The sequence below is a fragment of the Rhinoderma darwinii genome, chromosome 12, assembly GCF_050947455.1.
Source record: "Rhinoderma darwinii isolate aRhiDar2 chromosome 12, aRhiDar2.hap1, whole genome shotgun sequence".
NCBI classification, from domain to species: domain Eukaryota; kingdom Metazoa; phylum Chordata; class Amphibia; order Anura; family Rhinodermatidae; genus Rhinoderma; species Rhinoderma darwinii.
Genome location: NC_134698.1, coordinates 64,414,039 through 64,441,693, shown reverse-complemented (window position 1 = coordinate 64,441,693; position 27,655 = coordinate 64,414,039). Strand labels below are relative to the sequence as shown.

The 27,655-nt window shown below is 45.1% G+C and overlaps 1 protein-coding gene across 1 annotated transcript; it reads right to left on the bottom strand.

Annotated features, from left to right (window-relative positions):
- Nucleotides 1–72: 72 nt before the first annotated feature.
- On the bottom strand, nt 73–27,579 carry ACTR10 (actin related protein 10). The gene is made up of 13 exons (XM_075843409.1): nt 27,431–27,579; nt 25,631–25,703; nt 23,896–23,978; nt 19,836–19,944; nt 17,699–17,806; nt 17,222–17,289; nt 7,002–7,081; nt 6,839–6,874; nt 5,719–5,798; nt 5,346–5,419; nt 4,457–4,538; nt 3,621–3,822; nt 73–1,072 (listed from the first exon to the last, which is right to left on the bottom strand). Exons 1-13 carry the CDS (start codon nt 27,505–27,507, stop codon nt 891–893), a joined length of 1,254 nt encoding a protein of 417 aa, XP_075699524.1. The 5' UTR covers nt 27,508–27,579; the 3' UTR covers nt 73–890.
- Nucleotides 27,580–27,655: the final 76 nt, after the last annotated feature.

Below are 27,655 nucleotides of genomic sequence, written 5' to 3'. Positions count from 1 at the left end.
CTCAGCTCAAACAAACATTGTAGCAAATGTAGATGTCGGTCATAAAAAAAAATCAGATTCTTACACTGTAACTGCGATGCAGAATGTTTATTGTCTGGATATATCAGGCAAACAGATCGTCATGGGGAATACAATGTGGTCATCCAAATCTCAGTAACCTGCAGAACTTAAAGGGGTTCTTTAGCCATTGGCTGCCTCCCAAATGGCCAAATTTAAACTACTAGGTCTCCCTAGGGTAAGTGCTATATAGGCACATTAATACCAGCAGAGAATATAGTAACGCACTTCCACATTACTACATTCCTCTAAGCAGGTGCGGACAAGCTTGCACACGTGTGTGTGTATGTATGTATGTATGTATGTATGTGTGTATGTATGTATGTATGTATGTATGTGTGTATGTATGTATCTAAGAGAGGACGAATATTTTACCTTCAGCTCCTTAGTCGCGTATCCAGTTCCTAGGGCACGTTCTCAGCCTCCAATCTGTTTGCCCTTCTCTATGTGACAAGCGTATTTTAAGATAGACCTTTCTTAGGGGTAAAGCAGCAATTTTTTATCTGCTACATCAATATTCAACTCACTAGAGATCAGTACATCATAAAGTTAGACCACAGATACGGACTAAGCACACAAAAATGGTGCCTCCACCATGTAGGCAACAGGTCCACCATACAATCAGAGCGGACATGAAGTCCTGCAGTTAATGTAACATTTCATAATATTTTAGGCTCCTTAATAAGACCACGTGGAATATGACTACCTACAGTTACCAGGCAAAATCTGTCATACAAATATACACGAGGTCTGGTTAGCGTTGGCGTATAATAAATATTGGTATTTTTGCACAACTTGTTTAGTCCTTTTGTTTGGTTTTCTCGCCGATCTCTTCACTTCTCGGTAGAGAAGGCTCGTTTCATCAGTGGAGGCGCAGACTTTCCAACATCAAACATAATTTCCAGAGGGGGGTTGTTCAGACAGCACCAGTCAGGAATACGGCCGGTCTGATTGTAATATTCTTTAGACACGGAGCGGCTGCCGAGGATATCCTGCAGAGCTCCAAATATGGCTCCTGAAAGGGGATAAAGATTGAGAATAATCAATGTAATGCAAGTCCCAACTAGAAGTTCTTTGCAGTTGAGATCTCAACACATATGAAGTATAATAATCCATTACACGTAGTGAAGCTGCACATCTTACGGGCACTCAGCCGCCAGCCTTAATGGCTAAACGTCACCGTATAAAAGCCTTTCCACGAGAGTCAAGGAGTCCCCACAGTTTCTATGACATTATGTTATGATCCAAGGAAATTCCAGAAAAGAAGAAGTAAATTGTAGAAATATATCAGTTTGGAAAAGTTTGGGGCGTTGGGACTCCATCATTATCCTCACATGGCTTGGAACAGTGGTGAATCTTCCAATGAAGGGTCAACTTGTCAAAATTACTCCAAGGGTACAAGACAACCCCAGAAAAATGGGCCATAAAAATAAAAAAATAAAAAGAGCGCCGATCTACGAGACAGCTTGTTGATCGGCACTCGTTTGCTCCTTTCACAAGGAGCAATGATCAGTAATGTATGAGGACGACTGATCATTACTATGATTACACAGTGAGATGTGCTGCGGACTAGCGACCAATTTAATGGCCGCCTAAACAAGCAGATCAGCCGATGAACGAGCGTTTGTTCGTCCATCGGCAGATTGTCGCCCTGTCTACACACCAACGCTCATTTGCCTGATCATTGGCCTGTGTAAAAGGGCCTTAAACCAAGAAACTCAAATAACTGCAGACCTAGAAGGATACCTAAGAATTTTTGGGACCATGGTCTACAGACTGAGGAGTCAAAAGTGCGAATCTATAGACAGAATAAATCTTAGTATGTTTAGAGTAAATCAGATTCTGTATTCTGCACTATACCAGAAAAGTCCTTTTTTTTTTTTAATAAATAGCACCACTCATGTCCATGGGCTGTGTATGGTATTTCAGCTCAGAATATTCATTTGAGGTTGAGCTGCAATATCAGACACAGCCTAAGACCCTTTTTTAAACCCAGACAACCCCCTTGAAGGGGTTATTCAGCAAATTAAATGTATTTCTTATAGGTTGCAAAATAAATAAACAAAAAAGCAAATATTTACCTATCCTTGCTCTGGCAATCCAGCGCTGTCGCCCCGACGGCAGTTCCGATGGTTGTTTACATGCACGCAGGGCCGGCCTTAGGCTGTGCGACCTGTGCGCTCTCCTGTATCCACCTCCCCTCCGTTGTCTCCTGTATCCCCCACCTCTCCTGTATCCCCCTACTGTGTCTCCCTCCTCTCCTGTACTGGGTCCCCCTATTCTTCTTTCAGACCAACAGACCAGCTACTTCTGCAGCTGGTTATATCTGCTGTCCTGGGATGGGGCATGTTGTAAAGGCCCCTGCTGCTTCAGGAGACTGTCTGCATGAGAGATCCTACATAGAAGGTAAGTGAATGTATGAGTGCGTATGAGTTTGTAGGTATATGTATATGTATGAGTGTGTAAGTGTGTGTCAAAAGACGGCGCATAAAAAAGATGGCTCGTCATAAGAAGTGCCTGTCACTTCTTGGGACGTAATTGGAGCCGTTTTTCATTGACTCCATTGAAAAACAGCTCCAATTACATCCGTAATGTACGCCGCGAAAAACGCGAGTACGAGCAATTACGTCTGAAAACAGCTCCATAATTTCAGACGTATTTTGCGCTGTCGTGTGCACATACCCTTACAGACGTTTTTATGTATAAAGTAAATGGCAGCATTATTTCTACGTACAGGATACACCAGTGTTATTTATGTGAACAGTAAATGGTGGCATTATGTGTGTGGAAGGTATGTAATATGGGAGGGGGCGCAAAAACAATTCTGCTGCACAGGTCGTACTCTAGCCTAAGGCTGGCCCTGCATGCACGTAGAATGTGACCGCTGCAGCCAATCAGAGGGCTCAGCGGGGCCCTCTGGTGACGAATCTTATTTTTGGCATAATACCAGAAATACAACATACTACGTGCATGTAAATAAGCACTGGGACTGCCACTGAAGCGACAACGCTGAATCGCCAGGGGCAAGGATAGGTAAGTATTTGCTTTGTTGTTTTATTTATTTCATTTGCAGCCCCTAAGAAAACATTTTTTCACTTCCCGGATAATTCCTTTAGGGAAAAATGTCCACTCTGGTCTATAGGCGGAAGCTAAAAAGTAAAAACAACTCAAACATAAAAGGAAGTCTACATCTGTATGCTAAAGATAAAATTAAAAGGATTGTCTAACTTGTCAAATAAGTTTTTTTCTGTCAGCTGTATATCTGCTTAAATATAAAATAAGCACATTTCCAGTACGGTCAGCCATGGGGTCTCCTGCTGGTCTCTATTTCCATCTCTGCAGCCATAACGTGACGTACAAACATGTGACCACTGCAGCCAATCAATGGTCACAGCAGTCACATGATATACTTACTGACATCATCCCTGTGGCCAGTGATTGATTAAGAGCTCAAAAATGCCTTTAAAGTTTTGCACGGTCTAGAACTAGTCAATAACTTTCACTTTGTTCCTGCAAAAATTTAAGAGTTAATTCAACTGTAAATGCAATAACGTATACGTTACCTCCCAGCCAGGCCACACAGTTTGGCTTTGCAGGTGGATTGTGAACTTTGAAGGTCTTGGTGGCGAGGGCTTCTTTATATTTTGGCATTTCTACCAAGTATCGGATCTCTGCCATTAATCGGTGAAGAAATCCTGGCAACATTGCTGTGCCTCCCATAACCACTATGTTTTCAGACAATTGCTTCCTGGTATCTATAGGGCACTAATATAGAGAAAGGTAATGCGGTTATCCTAAACATCCATGTCATTGATAAACCCACAGCTGATCGTGGGGTTACCACAAAAGTCACCCCCTAACAATAAGCAGATCAGAGTGAAAGGGGTTGTCCAACCCCTTTAAAATGTATGTCCAACTTTGCAACCACTATTTTACTACTCCAATAAAATTAATAATAGGCAACTATGCAAATCGTCTCAATTTAAAATATCCTGCCATGATGGGCCTACAGCTCCTATGCAGACCAATGTGTCTCCATGGTTCCAGACTACAAACAAACCTTGTGTAGTCAGATTCTGCTCTCATATTCCCTTCCATCTGTTCTGTACATCTGTTAGGATACGGCTACACAGGCTTTGTAGTCTGTTACCACGGAGACACATAGATCTGCATAGACTCTATATACACAAAACTGAAGGATTATTTTTTTTATTTTTTTTAAATCAACGCTATTTGCAAAGTTGCTTAATCATTTATTTTAGATGCATTGGAGGATTAAACAAAAATGGTGATGAAGGTGGACATACCCTTTATTAAGCACTACTGCTGTAGACATGGGACGTTGGAGAAGAACATTTTATAACAGTAACTACACAGGACGACTTTCATTTTGAGTTACCTCTACAAGGGAGTCCAGTATTAATGTGGCAACAGATTTCTCTTCATTGTCCTGCTCAAATAACAACTCTACGACAGAGTCCCTGTAAATGAAAATAGCTTTTTATCACACAATGTCATGAAGATCTTCATCAAGGTTTAATAGGAGAATAATGGGAGTTCTAGTCAACAAAGACTGGTATAAGTGCTTTTAATGTAGATGTGAGTTTGACCCTGCAATGATTTTGGATATCAGGCATCTTGCACCACATGGAAATTGACGATTCAGACTAATTCGGCCCATCTACTGGTGACATTTTGGACACAAATTATCTTTCTCGCCCTTCTAAATACTCCCAGACCGGACATGGAAATTTTGGATATATTGCCTGGTTAAGGTGGTGCCAGCAATTTGCGTGCCCCTGTGTATGTATTGTGGCATCGACAATGGATATGAAGTCTGCTCATGGAGAGGTCCGCTATTTTCCTGGTCATGTGAAAAAGCCAGTTGTCCAATGGTCTTTCGATCCTAGTAGACTATAATGTGCCAGGTTAACTTTACAGTCAAATGACAAATGTATCTTGGTGCAAAGAAAAAGTAGAGTCCTATGGCAAACAATCAGGTCACCGTTTTTCTTTTCCAAAGCGCTCCTGAAAAAGGAGAGGTGGAATCAGATTGGTAGCCATGGGCAACTACTCCACTTTTCCTTTGCGCAAGTTTTGATGCATCTCACCCAATTTTATCTGCCTACACAAGGCTTTTTTTCTGCATATCCTCATGAAATTGGATATTTCCATATGACTGTGCTACACCTCCGGTATTTAGTCTTCACATACCTAAACGCTCTCTTATAGATCTCCTTTACATACAGAGCCTTATACAATAACTACTTTGTAAATTAAAATCAAACCTGATAGCTCCTTTAACATGCAGAATCTTCTGTCCATCTAGTGGGTAATGCACATCAGGAGGAGGTGCGGGGCGCTGAAAGAGACCCAAGACCAGGATCACAAACCTGATAATGATTTGCATTGTGTTGTAAATTAAGGGGGTTTTCCAGCATTAGAAAAACATGGCTGCTTTCTTTAAAAACAGCACCACACCTGTCCATGTGTTGCGTCTTGTATTGCAGCTCAGCTCCATTGAAGAAAATGGTGCGGAGCTGCAACACTACACACAAGCTATACACAGGTGTGGTGCCGCTTTTAAAAGAAAGCAGCCATTTTTTTTTTTTTTATTCTGGACAACCCCTATAAGAAATATTCAGGGAAAGAGAATCCCACCTCAGAGCTTCCATCAATGTTAAATCTGGCAGCCTGGATTTTCAGTCCTCGCTGCAGGTCACTTACAAAACAAATACGAACTGCAACCACAAAGTAGAAAACATTTCTGGTTAGCAAAATTAAATGGCATATCCAATACAACTAAAATAAATCCAGCACTGTGGTGACCTAGAAATCTTACCACCAGCCTGTGTCTTTCCCACTTTTCCCCTGCTACCGCCTCCTGCTCACCCCTCCCCCTCCATAGACTTGTATGTGCAGCATGTCTGTTTCCTTTTCTTTCTTCTCCCTCCTTCTGCTCCCCCTCCCCTCTCCATAGACGTGTATTGGCAGCATGTCAGAGTCTGACTTTGTCTTTCTGTGCTCCCTCCTCCAGCTCCCCATCCCTTCTCCATAGACATGTGTAGGCAGGCAGTGAAGAAACACCCCCACCTTCTGCAGCCTCTCAATTTTGCTCTGTAACCAAGGATGGACTTTGCGTCACAACAAGGGGTGGACAGCAGATTACAGGAAGGGAGACACCTAGTGGCAGTAACTTCACACAGAATTTGCATGGATAAAACATCTACATTTTAACAGTAAGTCAATTACAAAGTTGATATATATCAAGTATACTATTAGATTAGTATAATTTATTTGAAACGTTAGTGTCCATTTACAGCCCTTTTTTTCATTAAGCCCAATAGCTGATTTGGAGAGGACGGTTATCAAGTAGGAGTCCCATTAAGGCCATATCAGTGGTTCCATCAAGTTGAAGGTTTACATCAATACTGGTACTGTATGTAAAGCCATCTGAAAATAAAACCTTTCACTAAACATTTTCATCAATGGTGTCTTACCCTTCACTATAGCATGAGACCTCATTTCTATAAACTAGTGTGAACGGACGCCGGACACTGCCCACGCAACCAGTCAATTCAGTGCTTAGGTTTACATACTTTAATTTGTGGTGGCAATTTCTACGTGTAAAACTGGTCATACAAGATTGCGTCCCGTCTCCTCAAAACGGTTTATAAACATTCCAGCTCAGCTTGGGCAATGGGAAAATGATTGGATCAATAATTGTATGGGGAATGTCTAAACCATGACACTTCATAATATGGATATCCCATTATCTTACCTTTAATATCTTCCACGATTTCTTCGGATACACTGCCTACGAAGTACATAAAAAAATTAATGCATTAATCATATGTAGTCTCAGCGACAATCCGTCCCAGGCGTATTACACATTTATATAAAATTAAGCAAGAGGAGCAAAAAACGAAACTGGAATTCCTTACTCATTACAGACGGGAGGCTCTGATCCTTGGCTGTTCCTGTGTCGGCCGTGCACTGCTCCAACAACTGAGCCTCTAGCTCTCTGTACACACAAGAGGCAGCCAATTACTTTAAATGTCACAAAGATCCACATAGGCAATGATGGTCTAACTCAATGGTGTCCGAACTGTGGCTCTCCAGCTGTTTGGAAACTACAACTCCAAACATGGCCTGACAATCAAGCTGGGAGTTGTAGTTTAACAGCAGCAGGAAAGCCACAATTTGGACACCACAGATCTAATACTGGCGATATTTCCAGAGATATGAATAATTTTTCTAATAGAAAATTTGTTTGTGGGGGGGCGTGGCCAACTGCCGACGGGACCGGTCGCATGATTTAGGAGCTCCGCTTTCGGCCCCGATTTCCCTACATTTATCCTGCTGACATACCGCTACAATTCCTCACAGAGCCAGAAGACAACCTCGCCGACATAAAGAGGGTAACATGAACCGTACACGGCATTCCATGGCTGCAGAGAAGTTGAAGGAGTTTGCCCGCGCTGCTCCTCAAGATGGCGCCGACGCCTCTTCCTCCTTGCCGCCTCCTCCACCAGAGAACACACAGCCAGAGGCTCAGCCTGCTCCTGAGCCGGAACTAACGCTGGCGCAGGTATCAGCCAAGCTCCTGGACGCTATACAGCTCTCCACCTCTTCCCTGACAGGAAAGATTGCTGAAGTAAAGTCGGATGTGGGACTCCTCAGACAGGACCTGCAGAACTTAAGGGACCGGGTGAGGGAGACGGAGGACCGCATTTCTGGGCTAGAAGATAAAGTGGCGCCACAGACAGGAAAGCTGGCACAGCTGGATAGAGTGGCTACTCAATGGCTACAGCGAGCAGACGACCTGGAAAATCGCCTGAGACGCAATAATATACGGATCCTTGGGCTCCCTGAGCGCTGTGAAGGCAGAGACCCCAGTTCCTTTATTGAAGCCTGGTTTAAAGAAATTCTACCAAATGCTGTATTATCGTCATCTTATACCATTGAAAGGGCGCATCGTGTACCTGGCAGACCACCGCCGCCGGGCGCCCCACCGAGACCTCTGCTAGCACGCTTCCTCAGCAGTCGGGACCGGGACGCTATCCTGCAAGCTGCCCGTACGCATGGAGAAATCCGATTCCAGAATACCACTATCCTGCTCTTTCCGGATTTTTCTGCGGCATTACAGAAAACGAGGGCTTCATTTGTACCAGTCAAGAAACGGTTGCGAGATCATCAAATTCTTTATTCAATGGCGTTTCCAGCGCGATTGCGGGTTATACACCAAGACAAGACGGTTTTCTTCAACACACCGTTGGAGGCGGATGAATGGCTGTCTTCACTGGGACGCTCTCCTCGAAGATAGAACTGGAGACTGCAACAACATATGGAACTGTTCACTGTGAACACTTGTTACACCTGCCTTCCTGCACGGGATCTCGTTTTGGATGTCCAGATGAGTATTAATCTATCTTATCCTGGAACGATGTTCTCATGCAAGTTCTGCCTTATATTATTCTCGTAATTTCTTATATGCAAAGTTCTGAGAGAAGAATTGCGAAACATGTAGTAATACCGTTGTTTATTATTATATTGATGTAATGGGCGCCGTAAAGCAGATGACTATAAAGGGTATTACTCTCTGTATACATGACCTCTCAAGTTAAGTTGATAATTTGCATAATGGGCGGGTGGAAACTGGCTTATCTTTTCTAAGAAAAACAATATGTAATGTTTGTAGTTAGCGGACAATTAGGGTATGTTCACACGAGGGCGTCCGTAACGGCTGAAATTACGGGGATGTTTCAGCCTGAAAACATCCCCGTAATTTCAGCCGTACCGGCATGTGCAGGCGCTTGAACGCCGCGTCAATTACGGCCGTAATTAGCGCTGCTATTCATTGGAGTCAATGAATAGCGGCTCCAATTACGGCCAAAGAAGTGACAGGTCACTTCTTCTACGCGGGCGTCTATTTACGCGCCGTCATTTGACAGCGGCGCGTAAATATACGCCTCGTGTGAACAGACAAACGTCTGCCCATTGCTTTCAATGGGCAGATGTTTGTCAGCGCTATTGAGGCGCTATTTTCGGGCGTAATTCGGGGCAAAAACGCCCGATTTACGTCCGTAAATAGGCCGTGTGAACATACCCTTACCCGCGAAATTGGGAATCACAACGCCGGTTCCTTTTACCTCAATTGTGCTTCCTTCTTTTTTCTTTGTTCCTGCTCACCTGTATTAGTCATCTGATATATAGGTGATCCCCCGTTTTGCCTCAATTATCACTTTTGTGATAATAAAAAAGCGTAGCAATCAGTGCATAGCATTGGTTGTTCTATATTTGTTATTGCTGATAACCTGACTGTTTTACTGCATATCTCAACTGAAAGCATTTAGCATTGTTCTCTTATTGGTATATTCTTAGCAATTGAAGTATTATGACATTATCTATTCTTTCTGTGAATGTGAGGGGTCTGGGAGACTCCCATAAGAGGAACCTGACTTTTTCATTTATCCGGCAGCAAGGTCCACAGATAATATGCCTTCAAGACAGGGGCGGACATACCGCATGTGCAGCCGGTGCAGCTGCACAAGGGCCCCGCGTGGGAAGGGGGCCCGTTCAGTGGCGTAACTACCACAGTAGCAGCCGTAGCAGCTGCTACGGGGCCCGCGGCATGGGGGGGCCCGTGTCGCCCTGACAGGCACATTACATTTTATGTACCAGGCCTGGCGGCACGGGCCCCCTCATGCCTAGTAGCATCACAACACTAGGCATGAGGGGAGGGAGGGGGCGGGGGCCCGGTGATAGCCGCCACACTGCACTACCAATCGGGAGGGAGGGGGCGGGTGCCCGGGCCCGGTGATAGCCGCTACACTGCACTGCCAATCTGGCACAGATGAATAGGACAGGACGGCGATGCTGGTGGTAGGAGGAGCGCTCAGGCAGGGGAGAGGACAGGGGGCGGTGCGACGTAAGACTTCGGGCGGCTGGACAGTACAGTCAGGACTGCCGGAGAACTCATAGGATGAGCGGAGGACAGACACAGGACGAGTGGAGGACGTGCAGACTGCAGAGGACAGGTAGATGAAGTTAAAAAGTTCATGTCAGAAGGGAGAAGTTTTTATGTAGAAAAATCTGCCTCATAATTCCTTCCGGAATTTTGAGGCATATTTTGACCTGCCGGTAGAACACTTCCCGCGTTTTTCATTGCGTTTTTTTGTGGCGTTTTTCGGCCATCGGGCCGTGGGCAGGGAAACGCAGCAAAAAACGCATTTTCTGCCTGCCATTGTTGTCAATGGGAAGTCAGAGACAGAAACGCCCGAAGAAAGGGCATTGCGCTTCTTTTTCCCGCATGCGGTTTTTACTGCTCGCAGGAAAAATTTCATGGATTTCAATGGGAGGCACTTTCTGACGTTTTTCGCGAAAAAAACCTCAGTGTGAACTCCCCCTAACACAGGGGCGTAACTACTGCTATAGCAGCCGTAGCGGCTGCTACGGGGCCGCGGCATGAGGGGGCCCGCGTCACCTGCCGGCACGGGCCCCCACCTTGGCCGGAATCTCCGCTAGCTGCCGCTATGGCTGCTACAGCGCGATGCCACGGAACACTACGGCAGAGCAGGGAGTATCTCCCCGCTCTGCCATTAAACATAAGACATGTATCCCCTATCCACAGGATAGGGGATACGTGTGTGATCGCTGGCATTGATAGGGAGAACGGGGGACCGAAAGTCCCCTGAAGTTCTCCATCACAAACCTCGGACTTCCGGGGTCTGTGTCGGCAGCTCCGTAGAAATGAATGGAGCGCCGGTCACACTTGAGCTGCGCAGACACCGGAAGTCAGAGGTGGGTGATGGAGAACTTCGGGGGACTTTCGGTCCCCCGCTCTCCCTATCAATGCCAGCGATCACACATGTATCCCCTATCCTGTGGATAGGGGATACATGTCTTTTGTCTTTTCACACTGTAGGTCGCATTTTTTTGAGTGATTGGGGGTGTATGGCGTTCCCTACAGGGGGGGGGCTGTATAGCGTTCCCTACAGGGGGGGGCTGTAAGGCGTTCCCTACAGGGGGGGCTGTATAGCGTTCCCTACAGGGGGGGCTGTATAGCGTTCCCTACAGGGGGGTCTGTATGGCGTTCCCTAAAGGGGGGTCTCTATGGCGTTCCCTACAGGGGGGGGCTGTATGACTTTCCCTACAGACCCCCCCTGTAGGGAACGCCATACAGAACCCCTGTAGATAACGCCATACAGACCCCACTGTAGATAACGCCATAAAGTCCCCCCTGTAGATAACACCATACAGCCCCCTGTAGATAACGCCATACAGCCCCCCTGTAGATAATGCCATACAGCCCCCTCTGTAGATAGCGCCATACAGTCCCCCCTGTAGATAGCGCCATACAGTCCCCCCTGTAGATAGCGCCATACAGTCCCCCCTGTAGATAGCGCCATACAGTCCCCCCTGTAGATAGCGCCATACAGTCCCCCCTGTAGATAGCGCCATACAGTCCCCCCTGTAGATAGCGCCATACAGACCCCCCTGTAGATAGCGCCATACAGACCCCTCTGTAGATAGCGCCATACAGTCCCCCCTGTAGATAACGCCATACAGTCCCCCCTGTAGATAACGCCATACAGCCCCCTCTGTAGATATCTTGAGATTCAGTCCTGCTTGATAGGTAACAGTGCAGTAAGCTAAGCAAGATAAGATCATCTAAATTATTGCATCTCAGTTGCATGAGTGCTTTGTGTTATATTCAATGATTCAATTTAACCTAAGTCTCTAAATGTGGGCAAAGAAAATAAAAAAACTATACTCACCTCCTCCCTCGCCTCCGTTCACCCGCCGCAGCCCCCATCCTCCTGTCTCGGTCTGTGTTACAAGTGTACAAGGCTGCACTGGTGACGCGCTGCCGATGGCACGTGACCGCTGCTGCCAATAACTCCTCATTGGTGTGCTGCTGAGGACAGTAGTTCCACAGCAAATCGCTGTTGAGGGCATTGATTGGCTGCAGCGGTCATGTGCCATCGACCGCGCGTCACCACAGCAGCTTTGTAAACACAGAAAGGGATAGGGGCTGCGGAGGGGGAACGGAGGCGCCGGAGGAGGTGAGTATAGGTTTTTCATTTTCTTTGCCCACATTTAGGGACTTAGTTTAGATAAGAATTTAACCCGGAAAAAAATGTGTTACTTGTGTTCTAAACTAGTAATAAAATGTACAATATAAATCTTCCTTCATAATTTTTATTAGTAAGGTTTATTTTTATATGCATATATATGTTTAGGTAACTTTGTCGGTATTGGGGGGGGGGGCGGGGGGGCCCTGGCACATTATCTGCACAGGGGCCTTTTGCAGTCTGTGTCCGCCACTGCTTCAAGAAACACATCTTATACAATCTACTGTCAGCTGCTTAAATAGAACATGGATTCAGTGGTCGGCCCATTCTACGCACAGTACATATTCTAGAGGGGTTTCCATTTTGATACATAGATCGCTCAGATGGGAACCGGGTGCACTGCAGACAGACAAGGAGGGCAGGTCAATTTTTGTGCATGCATGGATTGAAGGTCAGCAGTTCGTACTGATTGGGCTTTATCTTCCTCCTCCGGCCTCCATGACTGTGTTATATGAGGCGGCCAAATTTGCATCCCAATTTCCAGCAGCTGGGGTGATATGTATGGGAGACTTCAACCTTCTTCTAGATCCTTCCACAGACAAGTTTTATCCAGGTCCGGTCCCTGGGCATCTGCCCGGGTCTACTCCGCTGGCGGGCTTTTTGGGGGAGATGGGTTGGATAGATATGTGGAGACAGCGCCATCCCAATGGTCGCGAATACACATGCTTCACACCTGGGAGAAACTCACTATCCAGGATTGATTATGTGTGTAGTAACGCCAGAGCTTACGGCATGTTGGAAAGTATCTCTCACTTAACCAGAGCAATGTCAGATCACTCTCCTATAATAGTAAAGCTCAATTTACGACCCCATCACCTATATAGAGGGCCTAGGAAAGTTCACCCATTCTGGCTTAAAGTATTTGGGGATCAGGACCGCATCCCGGATCAATTGACCGTGTTCTTTGCAGAAAACCTTCCCTTTGACAACCACTCAGCCTTATGGGACGCATTGAAGGCATACCTGCGTGGGTGTTTGCAGTCCTCGATCTCCTACCACAAAAGGCAGGCCTCTGAGGTGGAACAACTGCTGGCAGCTGAATGTACAACTTTAGAGGCCGCATTCATAGAAGATCCCACCCCATTGAACCAACAGACGTGGCTACAGAGAGGCAGGGAATATGTTCATCTCCTGCAGGAAAAAACGAAGCGTCGCATATTCTTCTCCAACCAGAAATACTTTGAACTGGGTAATCAATCCAGCAGCTTGCTGGCACACGATTCATAGTAATTCGTCCTCGCCAGCAATATTGCGTATTCACTCCGCGGCAGGGGTAGTGGTACACGACAATGAGCGGATTATGTCTCGCTTCACTGAATTCTACAAAGAACTCTACGAATCTAAAATACAGGTGTCTCCACAGAACATCAGGGATTACCTACTGGACATGGAGATTCCACAACTAACGGAGTCACAGAGGGAGTTTATGGAAGCCCCTATCACGCTACCTGACCTATCGGAAGCATTGACCACCATGGCAAAGGGCAAGGCATCGGGCCCTGATGGACTTCCCCTGGAGGTATACACTAAATATCAGGAGCAACTCCTACCACAACTACTGGAAATATTGAATGCCTCCTTTGGAAAAGGAACTCTGCCGGCCTCAATGTATGATGCGACTATAATTGTACTTCTGAAGCCGGATAAAACTCCAATGGATTGCGGATCTTACAGGCCCATCTCTTTACTCAACACAGATTACAAACTGCTGACTAAAGTACTGGCTCTTAGACTAAATTCCGTCATCTCTGACATTATTCACCCGGATCAATCGGGGTTCATCCCTGGGAGGAGTACGTCTGATAATCTGAGGAGAGTCCAGACGGTGGCGCAAATAGGCGAGCGTAACAAAAACAACTGGGCCCTGGCCTCCTTGGATGCGGCTAAGGCTTTCGACTCTGTGGAATGGACCTACTTAGCTAGTGTTCTGTCTAGTTTTGGATTCGGCCCTGCATTTGTGTCATGGATACAGATAATTTACAAGCATCCCAGGGCTAATATAGCGCTGAATGGCCTCACATCTACCTCCTTTGACCTAGGTAGGGGAACTAGGCAGGGCTGCCCCCTGTCACCCCTACTATTTGCACTGGCAATGGAACCATTGGCAATACTCATCAGATCAGATCCGGAAGTAAAAGGGGTCCCACACAAGACGGGTGAGGACCGTATTGCACTGTACGCAGATGATATTATGTTATTTGTTTCGCAGATACAGTCTTCCCTCCCGAGAATGATGCATCTTATAAACACCTTTGGAGATTACTCTGGACTGCGCATTAACTGGTCCAAATCGACCATCTTGTTTTTACAGCCTGGGGAAACACAGTCGGCGGGCTCCACGAGAGAAGGACTTGCTGTAGTTGACCAATTTAAATACCTGGGTATACTCATTACCAGAAAGGCGGCAATCTCCCTACAACTCAATGTGTATCCTCTATTATCCATTGCCAGAGAAAAGTTTAAGATATGGGCGGCCCTCCCATTGTCGGTCATGGGACGAATTAATCTGATTAAAATGGTGATACTTCCTAAGAGTCTTTATATTTTACAACATATATTCACTCCCATACCAAAGTCCTTCTTCCGGAAACTGGAGTCCCTCATCATTTCCTTTATATGGGGAAGGTCTAGGTCAAAACTGGCCTTACAGAAGCTACAAAGACCAAAGGAGATGGCTGGTATTGCTCTCCCGGACATTTATTTATACTATCTGGCCGGCCAACTCAAATACCTAAGCACCTGGACGCAAACCAAACGGCCCCCGGGCCTTGAGGGTATGTTACTGGACTATTCTGCACATAAGTCATTGTGGCCGGTGTTGTTTCATCAGGACGTGCCAAGATCCTCTTTACTGCCTGTCTGTCGAGTGGCAAGGGAAGTCTGGAAAGTGGCTATGACTATATCGAGTTCTTCAGACATCCCCGCAGAAACTCCTCTGTGGCATAACACGGTGTTGGAATCCTTGGTAAAGTTCCCAGATGCCGCATACTGGATTGATGTGGGTGTCACAGTGCTTGGAGAGGTGTATGAAAATAATATCCTTTTGTCCTTCGAACAAATGCAAGAAAAATTTCGGCTTCCTCGACAGCATTTCTTCAGATATCTGCAGATGCGTCACCTCCTTGCTGAGCAGTTTCCGAGACAGCGTCAACCCATCTCCTCCTACCCACTCATCGGGGTGGTCCGATCACAGGGCCCCAGAGGTCTGATCTCTACTATTTACGCTCACTTGATTGAACAGAAGGCTAATGCGAACCCACTGCCGATTATTTCCAGGTGGTCTCAACTAATCCCTTCTTTGACGGAGGATTCCATTGAAGACCTACTACAATCACACTTACATGTGTCACCCGCTGCTAATAATAAGCTCATCCAGCTGTACTATATTCATCAGGCGTATCTGACGCCTCAGCGCCTATTTCAAATGAAATACATATCAGAACCGGCTTGTCCGAAATGTTCACATGCCCCAGCTGACTTCTGGCACATGGTATGGATGTGCCCACACCTCCGCTCTTACTGGTCAGAGATCATCGGTTTCCTCAACTTAATGTTACCATTTCCTGTTGTAGGGACTCCAGAGTTGTGTCTATTTGGAATACTGGAGGAAGACATATGGTCCCGTCATACCAAAATATTTCTACAAGAGACCCTTTTCTTGGCCCGCAAAGGCATTTCTATGAGATGGATGGATCGTCGACCTCCTAAGGTTACAGTATGGAAGCAGATGGTTAATTCCACTATATCATATGAACGTATCATTTTTAAACATAGAGATCGGCCGGACAACTTCCACAAAATATGGGACATATGGTGCAACAGCACTGAGACAACATACACTCCGAGGGAAATAGAGACGGCTGTGGATGCAAGGAGGGGGGGGAGGAGAAGATAGGCAGGTAGGGATGAGACGGATAATGTAGTGGATCTCCCGGACCTCTCACATATAAACATATTGTGTGAATTTTATACAGTTGTGAAAATGTGAAGCGAATGGATGTACTATCTGTTAAAAAATTTATTATGCCTTTTTTTGGGTAAGTGAAGTAAACAGGATGGCAATACTGTTGAGATTTGTTCAGCACCTGCGAGTGCTTAGGTGTATTGATAGGGACACTGTTGTCCTTTGCATTTTGTTTTTTTATTCTTCATAATGTGATAAAACAAACTCACTTTTCAATAAAAACAAGTTTAAAAAAAAAAAGAAAATTTGTTTGTATTTTAGGAAATATCATACCTTTCTATTCCCCATTCTGTATTTTTGTAGACGGATAGTAAGTAAACACTGGACTTGAGTGTATCAGCTCCCTGCCATGCACACAAGACAGGGCTGAGGACAAAACCATTCTACTCCTCTTATGAGGGTCGCTCAGGTCAGCCAAATTGTTAATAAAGGTATGTTAGACAGCGTGAAGACACGGCCACCACCCCTTTAAGGGCACAATGTAATACCACATTTCTCCTGCAGCCAAATGCCAGAGGATTCAGCTGGCAGACACGTGGCAATAAGCTGATCACCAGTGGGTCCCCTTTTAGAGAATGGGTTGTCTAGGTGGGAAGTAGAAGAAACACAGTGTAAGGCTGGGTTCACATGGTGCGTTTTTAGCATGCTTATTTGTTTTGGAGGATGAACTCCCATTGAGATATGGGGAATTTATCTACCAAAACAAAAAATATATGCAACAAAAAACGCACAATGTGAACCAAGCCTTAAGTGTTATATGGTTAAAGGGGTTTCCCATTATCTTTAAATGTCTAATTGATGGTGATCCCAGCAGAACAAAGATAAATAGAACGGAGATATAAATGGACGTATTGGCCACTGGGTCCGGTCAGTAGTAGAGGTAAACTTCCCCGAGTGCCATTTATTAGCTATAATTCTGTCTTCAGCAGATCAGCCAAGCACGGAGTTGACCAAACATTCAAGGAAATTTTAATGCAAATATAAAGAAACATTGTATCTTTGCTTCACATCGAACCACCAAAAAAATCTAGATGTGACCAAAGCTTCATATTTCACTACTTACTTGTGAATTGCTTTTCCACCCAAGGGTAGAGCTCCCCAACAGCTTAAAATTGGAATACCCTCATATATCTAACATGTGTCAAGGAAAAAAAAATACTGTAGACTTCCCTATTCAAAGACTGGAGAAGGTTTACCAAAACTAGTGCCCATAGCAAGCAGATCCCGATTCTCATTATCCAGTAGGCATATGGAAGATTAAAGCAATTAGTCATCAGTGATGCAGGGAAAACGAGCAGCAGACGATGGGTTCTCTCACCATTAGCGGATAATTGTGGGGGGGGGTCCCTGGAGAAGCACTCCCTGATATCAGCTAGTCGCAGGGGTAACCTGCTGCCGGACAAGTGCTTAGAGATTTCATCCTATAAACTACTGGACAGTTGCTAAAACAATTCAAGTCCAGTGAGTACTCGGTTTTGAGCAGGGACTAATAATACACTCTCTATAAGCTGCATATATCAACGCTAACAAAAAAGGATACAGGCAGAACAAGGGTCTCTCGATATCCACAGTCCAAGACCATTGCAGATTTGATACCAAGTGTCATCAGAGACATCAGGTGTCCTGGAGCAAACAGCACAGACGGAACCTGCCAAAGAAGACAACACTCCGGTTACCGAACAAGATGCTACTTATAGGAGAATATTGCAATCATCAGTGCATGATGTAAGTAATGTCTTGTCATTATTTTTTAACACTTAATCTACCATTTAAATATTAGGCTAGACTTGAAGTGGTTTTCTGACTTAAAGGGGTTGTCCAGGTTGGGAGCTGTTTTTTATACTATGATCGGTGCGGGTCCTACACCCGGACCCTGCAGCAATCAGCTGTTCCAGCTGTCAATGTGTGCCGGAAGCTATGCGGGGTTGGTGCCGGAACCAGAGGGCTCCAACCACTGTATAGCGCCTGTGATGCAGTACTGCAACTCTGCTCCTAGTCAAGCGAATAGGAGTAGAGATGCAATAACCCAGCAAGGCCGCTATACAGTGGTTGGAGCCTTCCACTTCTGGTACCGACCACTGCATAACTTCTGGCACCCGGAAAAGCTGATCGGTGCAAGGTCTGGGTGTCGGACCCCCACCGATCATATACGGACGAGCTATCCTGTGAATAGGTCATTACTATAAAACACAACCCCCAAACTGGACAACCCCTTTAATAATAAAAAAATGACCAAAGGGGGGTGCTCTGGCCCTCTCCAATGTTTTTTGGTGACATGGCTGCAGCACTGACGTGCCCAATCACTGGCCTCAGTGGTCCTGTGTCGCATACCCACTGAGGCCAGTGACTGGCTGCAGCAATCAAGTGGGTATACTGGCATGTCATCGCTGCAGCCATGTCAACGAGCAGCGGCGGGGAGGACCGGAGCGGCGGCGCTGGAACACTGAGGGATCTGTTGGGAGAGTAATGCTTCTTTTGTTATTTATTGAATGTCCCCACCTTGGCCACTTTTTTTAAGAAGTCAGAAAACCCCTTTAAAGGGCTTTTTACAGGATTAGAAAAACATGGCTGCCTTCTTCAAATTATAATGTTACACCGTCCACAGGTTGTGTGTGGTATTGCAGCTCTGTTCCATTCACTATAATAGAATGAAGCCGCAATACCAGATACAACCCATGGACAGGTGTGACGCTATTTCCGGAAGAGGCAATGTTTTTCTGAGCCGGTCAGCCCCTTTAAGTATTTCTATTCATGATTAGAATAAAAAGGGTCTGCTTTCTTTCCCAGAAACTGGTACCACTCTTGTCCATAAGCTGTGCCTAGTATTGTAGGCCACCCCTAGACTAGAGTAGTGTTGTTTCTGGGGAGCAAAAAAAAAAAGCAGACCCTTACCTATTCCTAACCTACCGAGTAGACCTTACCTGATCCTGGGTACCCAATTTTAAATCACATGAGACTTTATTCCAGACATGTAAGAAGCCACATGTTACCTGTGATAGTGACGTGGTTGCTGCTAGCTTAAAGGGGTTTTCCCATCAGGGACATTTATGACATATCTACAGGATCTGTCATAAATGTCAGCTAGATGCGGGTCCCACTTCTGGGAACCGCACCTATCTCTAGAACGGGGCCCCCTAAACCCTGTTCTACCGCTCTGTGTTTCCGCTGCCATTTGTAATTTCCGACCATGTAAGCATAAAACAGTGTAGCTCGCTGAACTACGCTGTTTACGCAACTCCCATAGAAGTGAATGGCAGTTACGGAAACGCATTGGCTTGCGTGCTACACGGCTTCCATAACGGCCATTCACTTCTATAAGATTTACGTAAACAGCGTAGTTCAGCGAGCTACGCTGTTTTATGCTTACATGGTCGGAAATTACAAGTGGCAGCGGGAACCGAAAAAGGTAGACAGGGGCCCTGTTCTAGTGATAGGTGGGACCCGCATCTATCTGACATTTGTGGCATATCCGTGGACAAGCCATAAATGTCCCTAATCGGCAACCCCTTTAAAACTAAATACAATCACACAAAATAATGTGTAATCTGAGAAAGAAAAGTAAACTGCAGATGTTCAGAATTTGTCCCATAAATTACAGCCACTCCCCAGTAACGCCAGTAAAACACCACAAGTCTCCTTTTCTGGTCTGAATTTTACAATTCTGTGAACGTTCCTACCTCGAAATACTTAAAAAGAACCCGTGTCAGAGTCTCTCTGAAGTGAGAAGGGGAAAGTACGGATTCTATCAAGACAACGCGGCGATCACGAGGATTCACCAACAAGTGCCTGCAAAAGAACAAACAGGAGAGGCATTAAGGAACGCTTGTGTAACACTGCAGACATGAGGTACAAGACCGAAAGCAACCTAGTAAGGCTCTGTTCACACAGGTTATTTCTTTTCTGTCAGGTTTCTGTTGCTCTTTGACGGCCAGAATACCATAGTGTGCGGCGCTATTCCCTCCAGTAAAAAGACAGAAACCTGACAAACCCGTAATAAGTCAAAGAGATCCGTCACGGCTCCTGTTAAAATCTAAATGAGCGGTAATAACTCACATTATATAAGAGATAATGCCCCTCCTCACATTACAGTATAAGAGATAATGCCCCTCCTCACATTACAGTATAAGAGATAATGCCCCTCCTCACATTACAGTATAAGAGATAATGCCCCTCCTCACATTACACAAGAGATAATGCCCCTCCTCACATTACACAAGAGATAATGCCCCTCCTCACATTACACAAGAGATAATGCCCCTCCTCACATTACAGTATAAGAGATAATGCCCCTCCTCACATTACAGTATAAGAGATAATGCCCCTCCTCACATTACAGTATAAGAGATAATGCCCCTCCTCACATTACAGTATAAGAGATAATGCCCCTCCTCACATTACAGTATAAGAGATAATGCCCCTCCTCACATTACAGTATAAGAGATAATGCCCCTCCTCACATTACAGTATAAGAGATAATGCCCCTCCTCACATTACAGTATAAGATAATGCCCCTCCTCACATTACAGTATAAGAGATAATGCCCCTCCTCACATTACAGTATAAGAGATAATGCCCCTCCTCACATTACAGTATAAGAGATAATGCCCCTCCTCACATTACAGTATAAGAGATAATGCCCCTCCTCACATTACAGTATAAGAGATAATGCCCCTCCTCACATTACACAAGAGATAATGCCCCTCCTCACATTACAGTATAAGAGATAATGCCCCTCCTCACATTACAGTATAAGAGATAATGCCCCTCCTCACATTACAGTATAAGAGATAATGCCCCTCCTCACATTACACAAGAGATAATGCCCCTCCTCACATTACACAAGAGATAATGCCCCTCCTCACATTACAGTATAAGAGATAATGCCCCTCCTCACATTACAGTATAAGAGATAATGCCCCTCCTCACATTACAGTATAAGAGATAATGCCCCTCCTCACATTACAGTATAAGAGATAATGCCCCTCCTCACATTACAGTATAAGATAATGCCCCTCCTCACATTACAGTATAAGAGATAATGCCCCTCCTCACATTACACAAGAGATAATGCCCCTCCTCACATTACACAAGAGATAATGCCCCTCCTCACATTACAGTATAAGAGATAATGCCCCTCCTCACATTACAGTATAAGAGATAATGCCCCTCCTCACATTACAGTATAAGAGATAATGCCCCTCCTCACATTACAGTATAAGAGATAATGCCCCTCCTCACATTACAGTATAAGAGATAATGCCCCTCCTCAAATTTCAGTATAAGAGATAATGCCCCTCCTCAAATTTCAGTATAAGAGATAATGCCCCTCCTCACATTACAGTATAAGAGATAATGCCCCTCCTCACATTAGAGGATAAGAGATAATGCCCCTCCTCACATTAGAGGATAAGAGATAATGCCCCTCCTCACATTACAGTATAAGAGATAATGCCCCTCCTCACATTACAGTATAAGAGATAATGCCCCTCCTAACATTACAGTATTAGAGATAATGCCCCTCCTCACATTACACAAGAGATAATGCCCCTCCTCACATTACACAAGAGATAATGCCCCTCCTCACATTAGAGGATAAGAGATAATGCCCCTCCTCACATTACAGTATAAGAGATAATGCCCCTCCTCACATTACAGTATAAGAGATAATGCCCCTCCTCACATTACAGTATAAGAGATAATGCCCCTCCTCACATTACAGTATAAGAGATAATGCCCCTCCTCACATTACAGTATAAGAGATAATGCCCCTCCTAACATTACAGTATTAGAGATAATGCCCCTCCTCACATTACACAAGAGATAATGCCCCTCCTCACATTACACAAGAGATAATGCCCCTCCTCACATTACAGTATAAGAGATAATGCCCCTCCTCACATTACAGTATAAGAGATAATGCCCCTCCTAACATTACAGTATTAGAGATAATGCCCCTCCTCACATTACAGTATAAGCATATTAGAAGCCACCAAGGAGTGGTGACCATAGAAAATCACAAGGTCACAGTCCATTTATCTAGGTAACAGGACTCTGAGGTGACTTCTAGTATTCTTATAAGTTACAGTAGGGATACATTATTCCTTATAATACACACTTCAGCTACTGCAAAACTTCTCTTTGAACAGGTAAAGGAGCTTCCTAGATTGATTTGCAGCTGCGACGTGCATTGTAGCGTCCTGGAGCAGCTGCGACGTGCATTGTAGCGTCCTGGAGCAGCTGCGACGTGCATTGTAGCGTCCTGGAGCAGCTGCGACGTGCATTGTAGCGTCCTGGAGCAGCTGCGACGTGCATTGTAGCGTCCTGGAGCAGCTGCGACGTGCATTGTAGCGTCCTGGAGCAGCTGCGACGTGCATTGTAGCGTCCTGGAGCAGCTGCGACGTGCATTGTAGCGTCCTGGAGCAGCTGCGACGTGCATTGTAGCGTCCTGGAGCAGCTGCGATGTGCATTATAAAGTTCTGGAGCAGCTGCAATGTGCAATATAATGTTCTGGAACAGATGAGATGTGCATGATATGTCCTGGAGAAGTAGGGATACAGAACTACATAATACACACCACAGCTGCTGAATAACCTCTTCATAGAGAAAACTACATAAGTCAATTAAGGGTTGGAACAAGAGAAGGAATTTCCTGCTAAAGTCATCTGCGACAGACTGCTCTGCAGGACAGATATAAGTAGCTTCTATATAGCGCCGCTCATTTCTATATAATAATTTTGTTCTGACATCAGAATGGGATAATTATACATTTATTATTTACAGACAGGTCAAGGAAAGTTACCATTGATGTGTATTATCCTATTCTACATAACATATTGTATCTGCATTACAACTGAGCCAGCAGATCTGAAATGTCACGGTGCTGCGTCTGGCTTGACTTCAGCTACGACTTATAGAAAATAAAGATGTGTAAAAAATGACCATTATTAATGACAAACAGGAAACCCAGGGAAGGTCACCTGAAAGTGGAGCTAAAGCCAAGAAAACACTCCTGATATATGACAATGCAGAGTGCGATTCATCCTCTCGCTTTACCTTTGTTGTCTGGGCAGATGTCAACCGAGGAAATAATTTATTCCCTTTATGACTGACTATGTGCAGCAATGTCTCGGCCTCAATAAAGTCATTAACATGGATTAAAAGCTTAAAAGAGAACAAAGCGCAGCTTAAAATATAAAAAGGTACAAAAGCCTAAAAGGTGACCATAGATATTTGATTGTTTAACTGACAGCGATCACTTCTCACTCTCCCGAAAACACACATGTTCAGTTGTACGTGTTATTTTAACAGGGGAAGGGTGCAAAGTGTCTCTCAGACACATCTAGTGCCACTTACCTATGAAGAAAACAAAAAATCTTCCAGGTAAAAGCCCAACCATACGTATGTAACCCTTAAGACCATGACTTTAATATTAGATAGGCCATCAATATTTGATCATTGGAGGTCAGACTCCCGGCACCTCAACCAACCAGCTAAATAAAAAGTCTGTAGTGCTCCAGCACGCGTCGCTTAACCTTCATAGTTTATCCAAGCATAGTCTTGTACATACGGTTGTAGCGGAGCGTGGTAACGCAACTCACTGCACCTCAGTTGCATCCAAGCCAGTGTGCACCATGGACCATTCATTCAGCTGATCAGTAGGGGGTGCCAGAAGTCTGACCCTCACGGATCATATATTGATGGCCTGTCCTTTAATGGTGACCTACTGCAGCACCTTACCTGAAATACAGCATGTGAATGAACTCTATCAGATAGGAGTACAGCTCTTCTGTATTTATATGATACTGGACAACTTTTATTGGCTGTAAAAGAAGGGGAAAAAAATAATATTGAAGAATTATTTCCTCTCTTGCTTAATAATAAATATGCACCAAAAAAAACAAATACAAAAATAAAATAAGCAAACAACAGTTAGAAGGACTCCCCCCCCCCCCCCCCAACCCCCCTATTTCTAACTATTTGAATGCCGCGGTCGCTATTGACCGTGGGATTTAAAGAGTTAAACGAGCTTGTTACAGTGAAGTGTCGGCTGGAATATACAGCTGACACTTGCTTTGTATGGAGAAGGCTCAGCCCGTGAGCCCGCCCCATACTTCACCTACCTGGCTATGACGCAAGTATATGTCATACGTCGGGAAGGGGTTAACTGTCCAATTGATTTCAATGAGATTTATCTGATACCATCATTTGTTACCCTCTCTTCTCATTGGTAGTTAGAATAACGTAGTCTGCTACACTACAGTACATTTCCTAGTGCAGTTTTCATTGCAGTTTCCAATCTGAAGTCATTGGAAAATAAACACCCAAAAAAGGGCACACATTTTTCACAAATATGTTGCATCATTTGCAAAAATCGCAGCAAGCCCTAAAAAACATGTTGTTTATATAGCACTGTGTGAATGTGGCCTTATGCTTTCCATATTGAGCAAATAAATTTAGAAGGATTTTCCATTTTTAAGTTAAAAAAATTATAATGAAAAAAATAAAATAAAAACGTTTTTTCAGAGAGATGATTGATGGCCTCTCCTCAGGATAGGCCGTCTGCATCTGATAAATGGATGTCCGACTCAGCACCTCCGCCGCTGTAACACTGTGAACCGCCGCTACAAGTGTGTCAGCGTTCCACAGCATTGAGTGGTAAACGGAATGAAGGGGAAGCAGCGCTCGCGCAAGAGTGTATCCCCTTAAAAACAGCGGAGCGGCACAGGTGTCGGGAGTCATACAACCACCGAACAGATATTGATGGCCTATCCCAAGAAAAGACCATCAATTTTCTCTCTCCGGAAATTTAATGCCCAGCCCAATGCCAACTACCGTTACTGTCTATGGGCACTGCGGATATGGGAGGACTGCAAGAAGGCAGAACACATGGCAACTGTTAGGGGTAGTAATCTTAGTTTCACATATTGCTTTCCAATGTGCGGTCAGGCGTCACCATTGCCAGTCAAACTCCAGCCTAAGGCCCCATGCAGACGACCGTAAAAATAGTCCGTGATTACGGACCCATTCACTTCTATTGTCCACGGACTCCTTCCCGTATATTTACAGGAAGGTGTCTGTGCCGTCGAAGCCTTCCGCAAAAGATAGGACATGTCCTATCTTTTGCTTTTTATGGATCGTGCTCCCATACTTTACGGGCCATGCTCCCATTATAAATGCGGACGACTGTCCGCGGCCGGCCGTGCCCGTAATTACAGACCGTGATTACGGGCACGGACGTGTGAATGGGGCCTAAAAAACACAAAATCAAATACCGGGAATGTAAGAGAATTCTAAGAAAGGGATGTCAACCTAGGAAGCGTATTGTGTAACGCTATGTTTTGAGGGAGGTTACGTTTTACGATCAGGATTTGGTTCGATACACGGCATGCGATGTCTACCCTTGGGGGGTTGGGATCTGCAAGTCTCGGAGAAACACGTTAACAAACCAGCAACAGAGGTCGAACTAAATTACCTTGGAAATGCCGGGTTTTCGTATTTCACTACGTATAATGCATCTTGGACCACTTTCACCAGCAAATCCGCACCTAAAACAGAAGATCGTTTTATGCAATATCCATTCACAATGCAAAAAACAAAGCACCCAATACCACCAGTGTATGGATGTCATAAGTCCTGTCTATAGGCCCCAATCGAAAAACATTGGCCACCTCATTTTAGGGAAGCCGCATTCCTGGCAGGCAGAAGACCTGTCCACACTAGAGGGTGTTAGGCAAGTTCACACGAAGCAGATTTGCATATGGCAAATCTAAGGTGGATTTTTTTAAAGAAAACCTGCAGCTGTAACCATGAGGTCTGCCACGGATTGGCTAGCGTATCCACGCACGGATTAGACCCATTGTAATTCAATACAGCCAATCTGCAGATTTTTAGTGGCCTCAGTTTTTTCACATAGATATTAAATGTGTGTCCATTCCTTTTCCGCTTGGATGCAGTGGCTAACTCATCAGGCGGGACGGGGGTCAGATGAACCCCAGTTTTGAAAATAGGTGCAGTTCCCAGAGCCGAGTACGGCATCTATCAGACATTCGTGGCAAATTCTGTGGATATGCCATAAATGTCTAAGGTGGGAATACCCCTTTAGGGTAAGGGTATGTTCACACGGCCTATTTACGGACGTAATTCGGGCGTTTTTGCCCCGAATTACGCCCGAAAATAGCGCCTCAATAGCGCTGACAAACATCTGCCCATTGAAAGCAATGGGCAGACGTTTGTCTGTTCACACGAGGCGTATATTTACGCGCCGCTGTCAAATGACGGCGCGTAAATAGACGCCCGCGTAGAAGAAGTGACCTATCACTTCTTTGGCCGTAATTGGAGCCGCTATTCATTGACTCCAATGAATAGCAGCGCTAATTACGGCCGTAATTGACGCGGCGTTCAAGCGCCTGCACATGCCGGTACGGCTGAAATTACGGGGATGTTTTCAGGCTGAAACATCCCCGTAATTTCAGCCGTTACGGACCCCCGCCGTGTGAACATACCCTAAGTGGTCTTCTGCCAGAGGGGGATCTACTCACAAAACTCATCCGGCTGTACAGAACCTGTATTCGGTTGATGGATTCTGGGGATTTGCCGTGTTATTAGGCTCTATTCACATCTGCATTAGGACCTTTTTTTGCCGTTCTGTCAGCCATAAAAGGTATTTTTGACATATTAGGGTTATTATTGCAGGCAAAAATGCCAGAACCCTGACGCACCCCATTATGGTCGATGGGGTCTTTCATTGTCAGCTTGGATCTCTTTGAATTTTTTTTTATCGTAGCGCCATGGCTTCTGTAATAATCAACGTATATCAGAGCTCAAATGGATCTTTCCATTTGTAGAAATAAGGGCAAAATAACACAGCGCTTTATTGGGCTCCGACAATTTAAAAAAGGGATTGACCCATCAGGATAAACCCCATCAATTTGCCCAACATGGCAACTCACGTTTACAGCCATTAGACACTACTGTCATGGGACCTCACCATGAACCGCACCTCCCCATAAGCCAGTGTTTACATTTTTAATTTAGGTTTAATTCTAAAATTCATGGAAAACCCCTTTAAATATAAAATCGAAACAATTATTAATGCAAAACAATAAAGTACAGCCCCCCCCCCTCCCCCATAGAGCCAGTAACCCTGTAAGGTCTGTAAGATAATGGGTCAACTCTATGGTGCTTTAGTCCTCCAGGGCCCATGACGCCTCTAATAAACAGCTGACAGCACCGATGCCAGCCCGGAGATGATCAGACGAGACCGGGTACTCACTTGGTGAACGCCTCCCCCAGGTCAATGACCACTGCGGTCTTCTCTCCCCCGCTGCCCAGACCCTCGTACAGCGGCATCTCTTCTCCCAGAGCCTGGCAGACTCCTCAGATGCTCAGACTGATAGGGGCGGGGCCGTGTCAGAACGGGGTCCTTCCACCAGAAACGGGCTGTCTATGCAATGCCTGTTCTAAATTGCGGATAATAGACTTGTGTAGCGCACATACA

Coding starts and splice junctions, on each gene's coding strand:
- ACTR10 (XM_075843409.1), bottom strand. CDS start 27,507: ATGCCGCTGTACGAGGGTCTGGGCAGCGGGGGAGAGAAGACCGCAGTG. Junction 19,945..23,895: donor ATTCACATGCTGTATTTCAG/GTAAGGTGCTGC, acceptor GTTCTTTTGCAG/GCACTTGTTGGTGAATCCTC. Junction 5,420..5,718: donor ACATTGATGGAAGCTCTGAG/GTGGGATTCTCT, acceptor GGTCTCTTTCAG/CGCCCCGCACCTCCTCCTGA.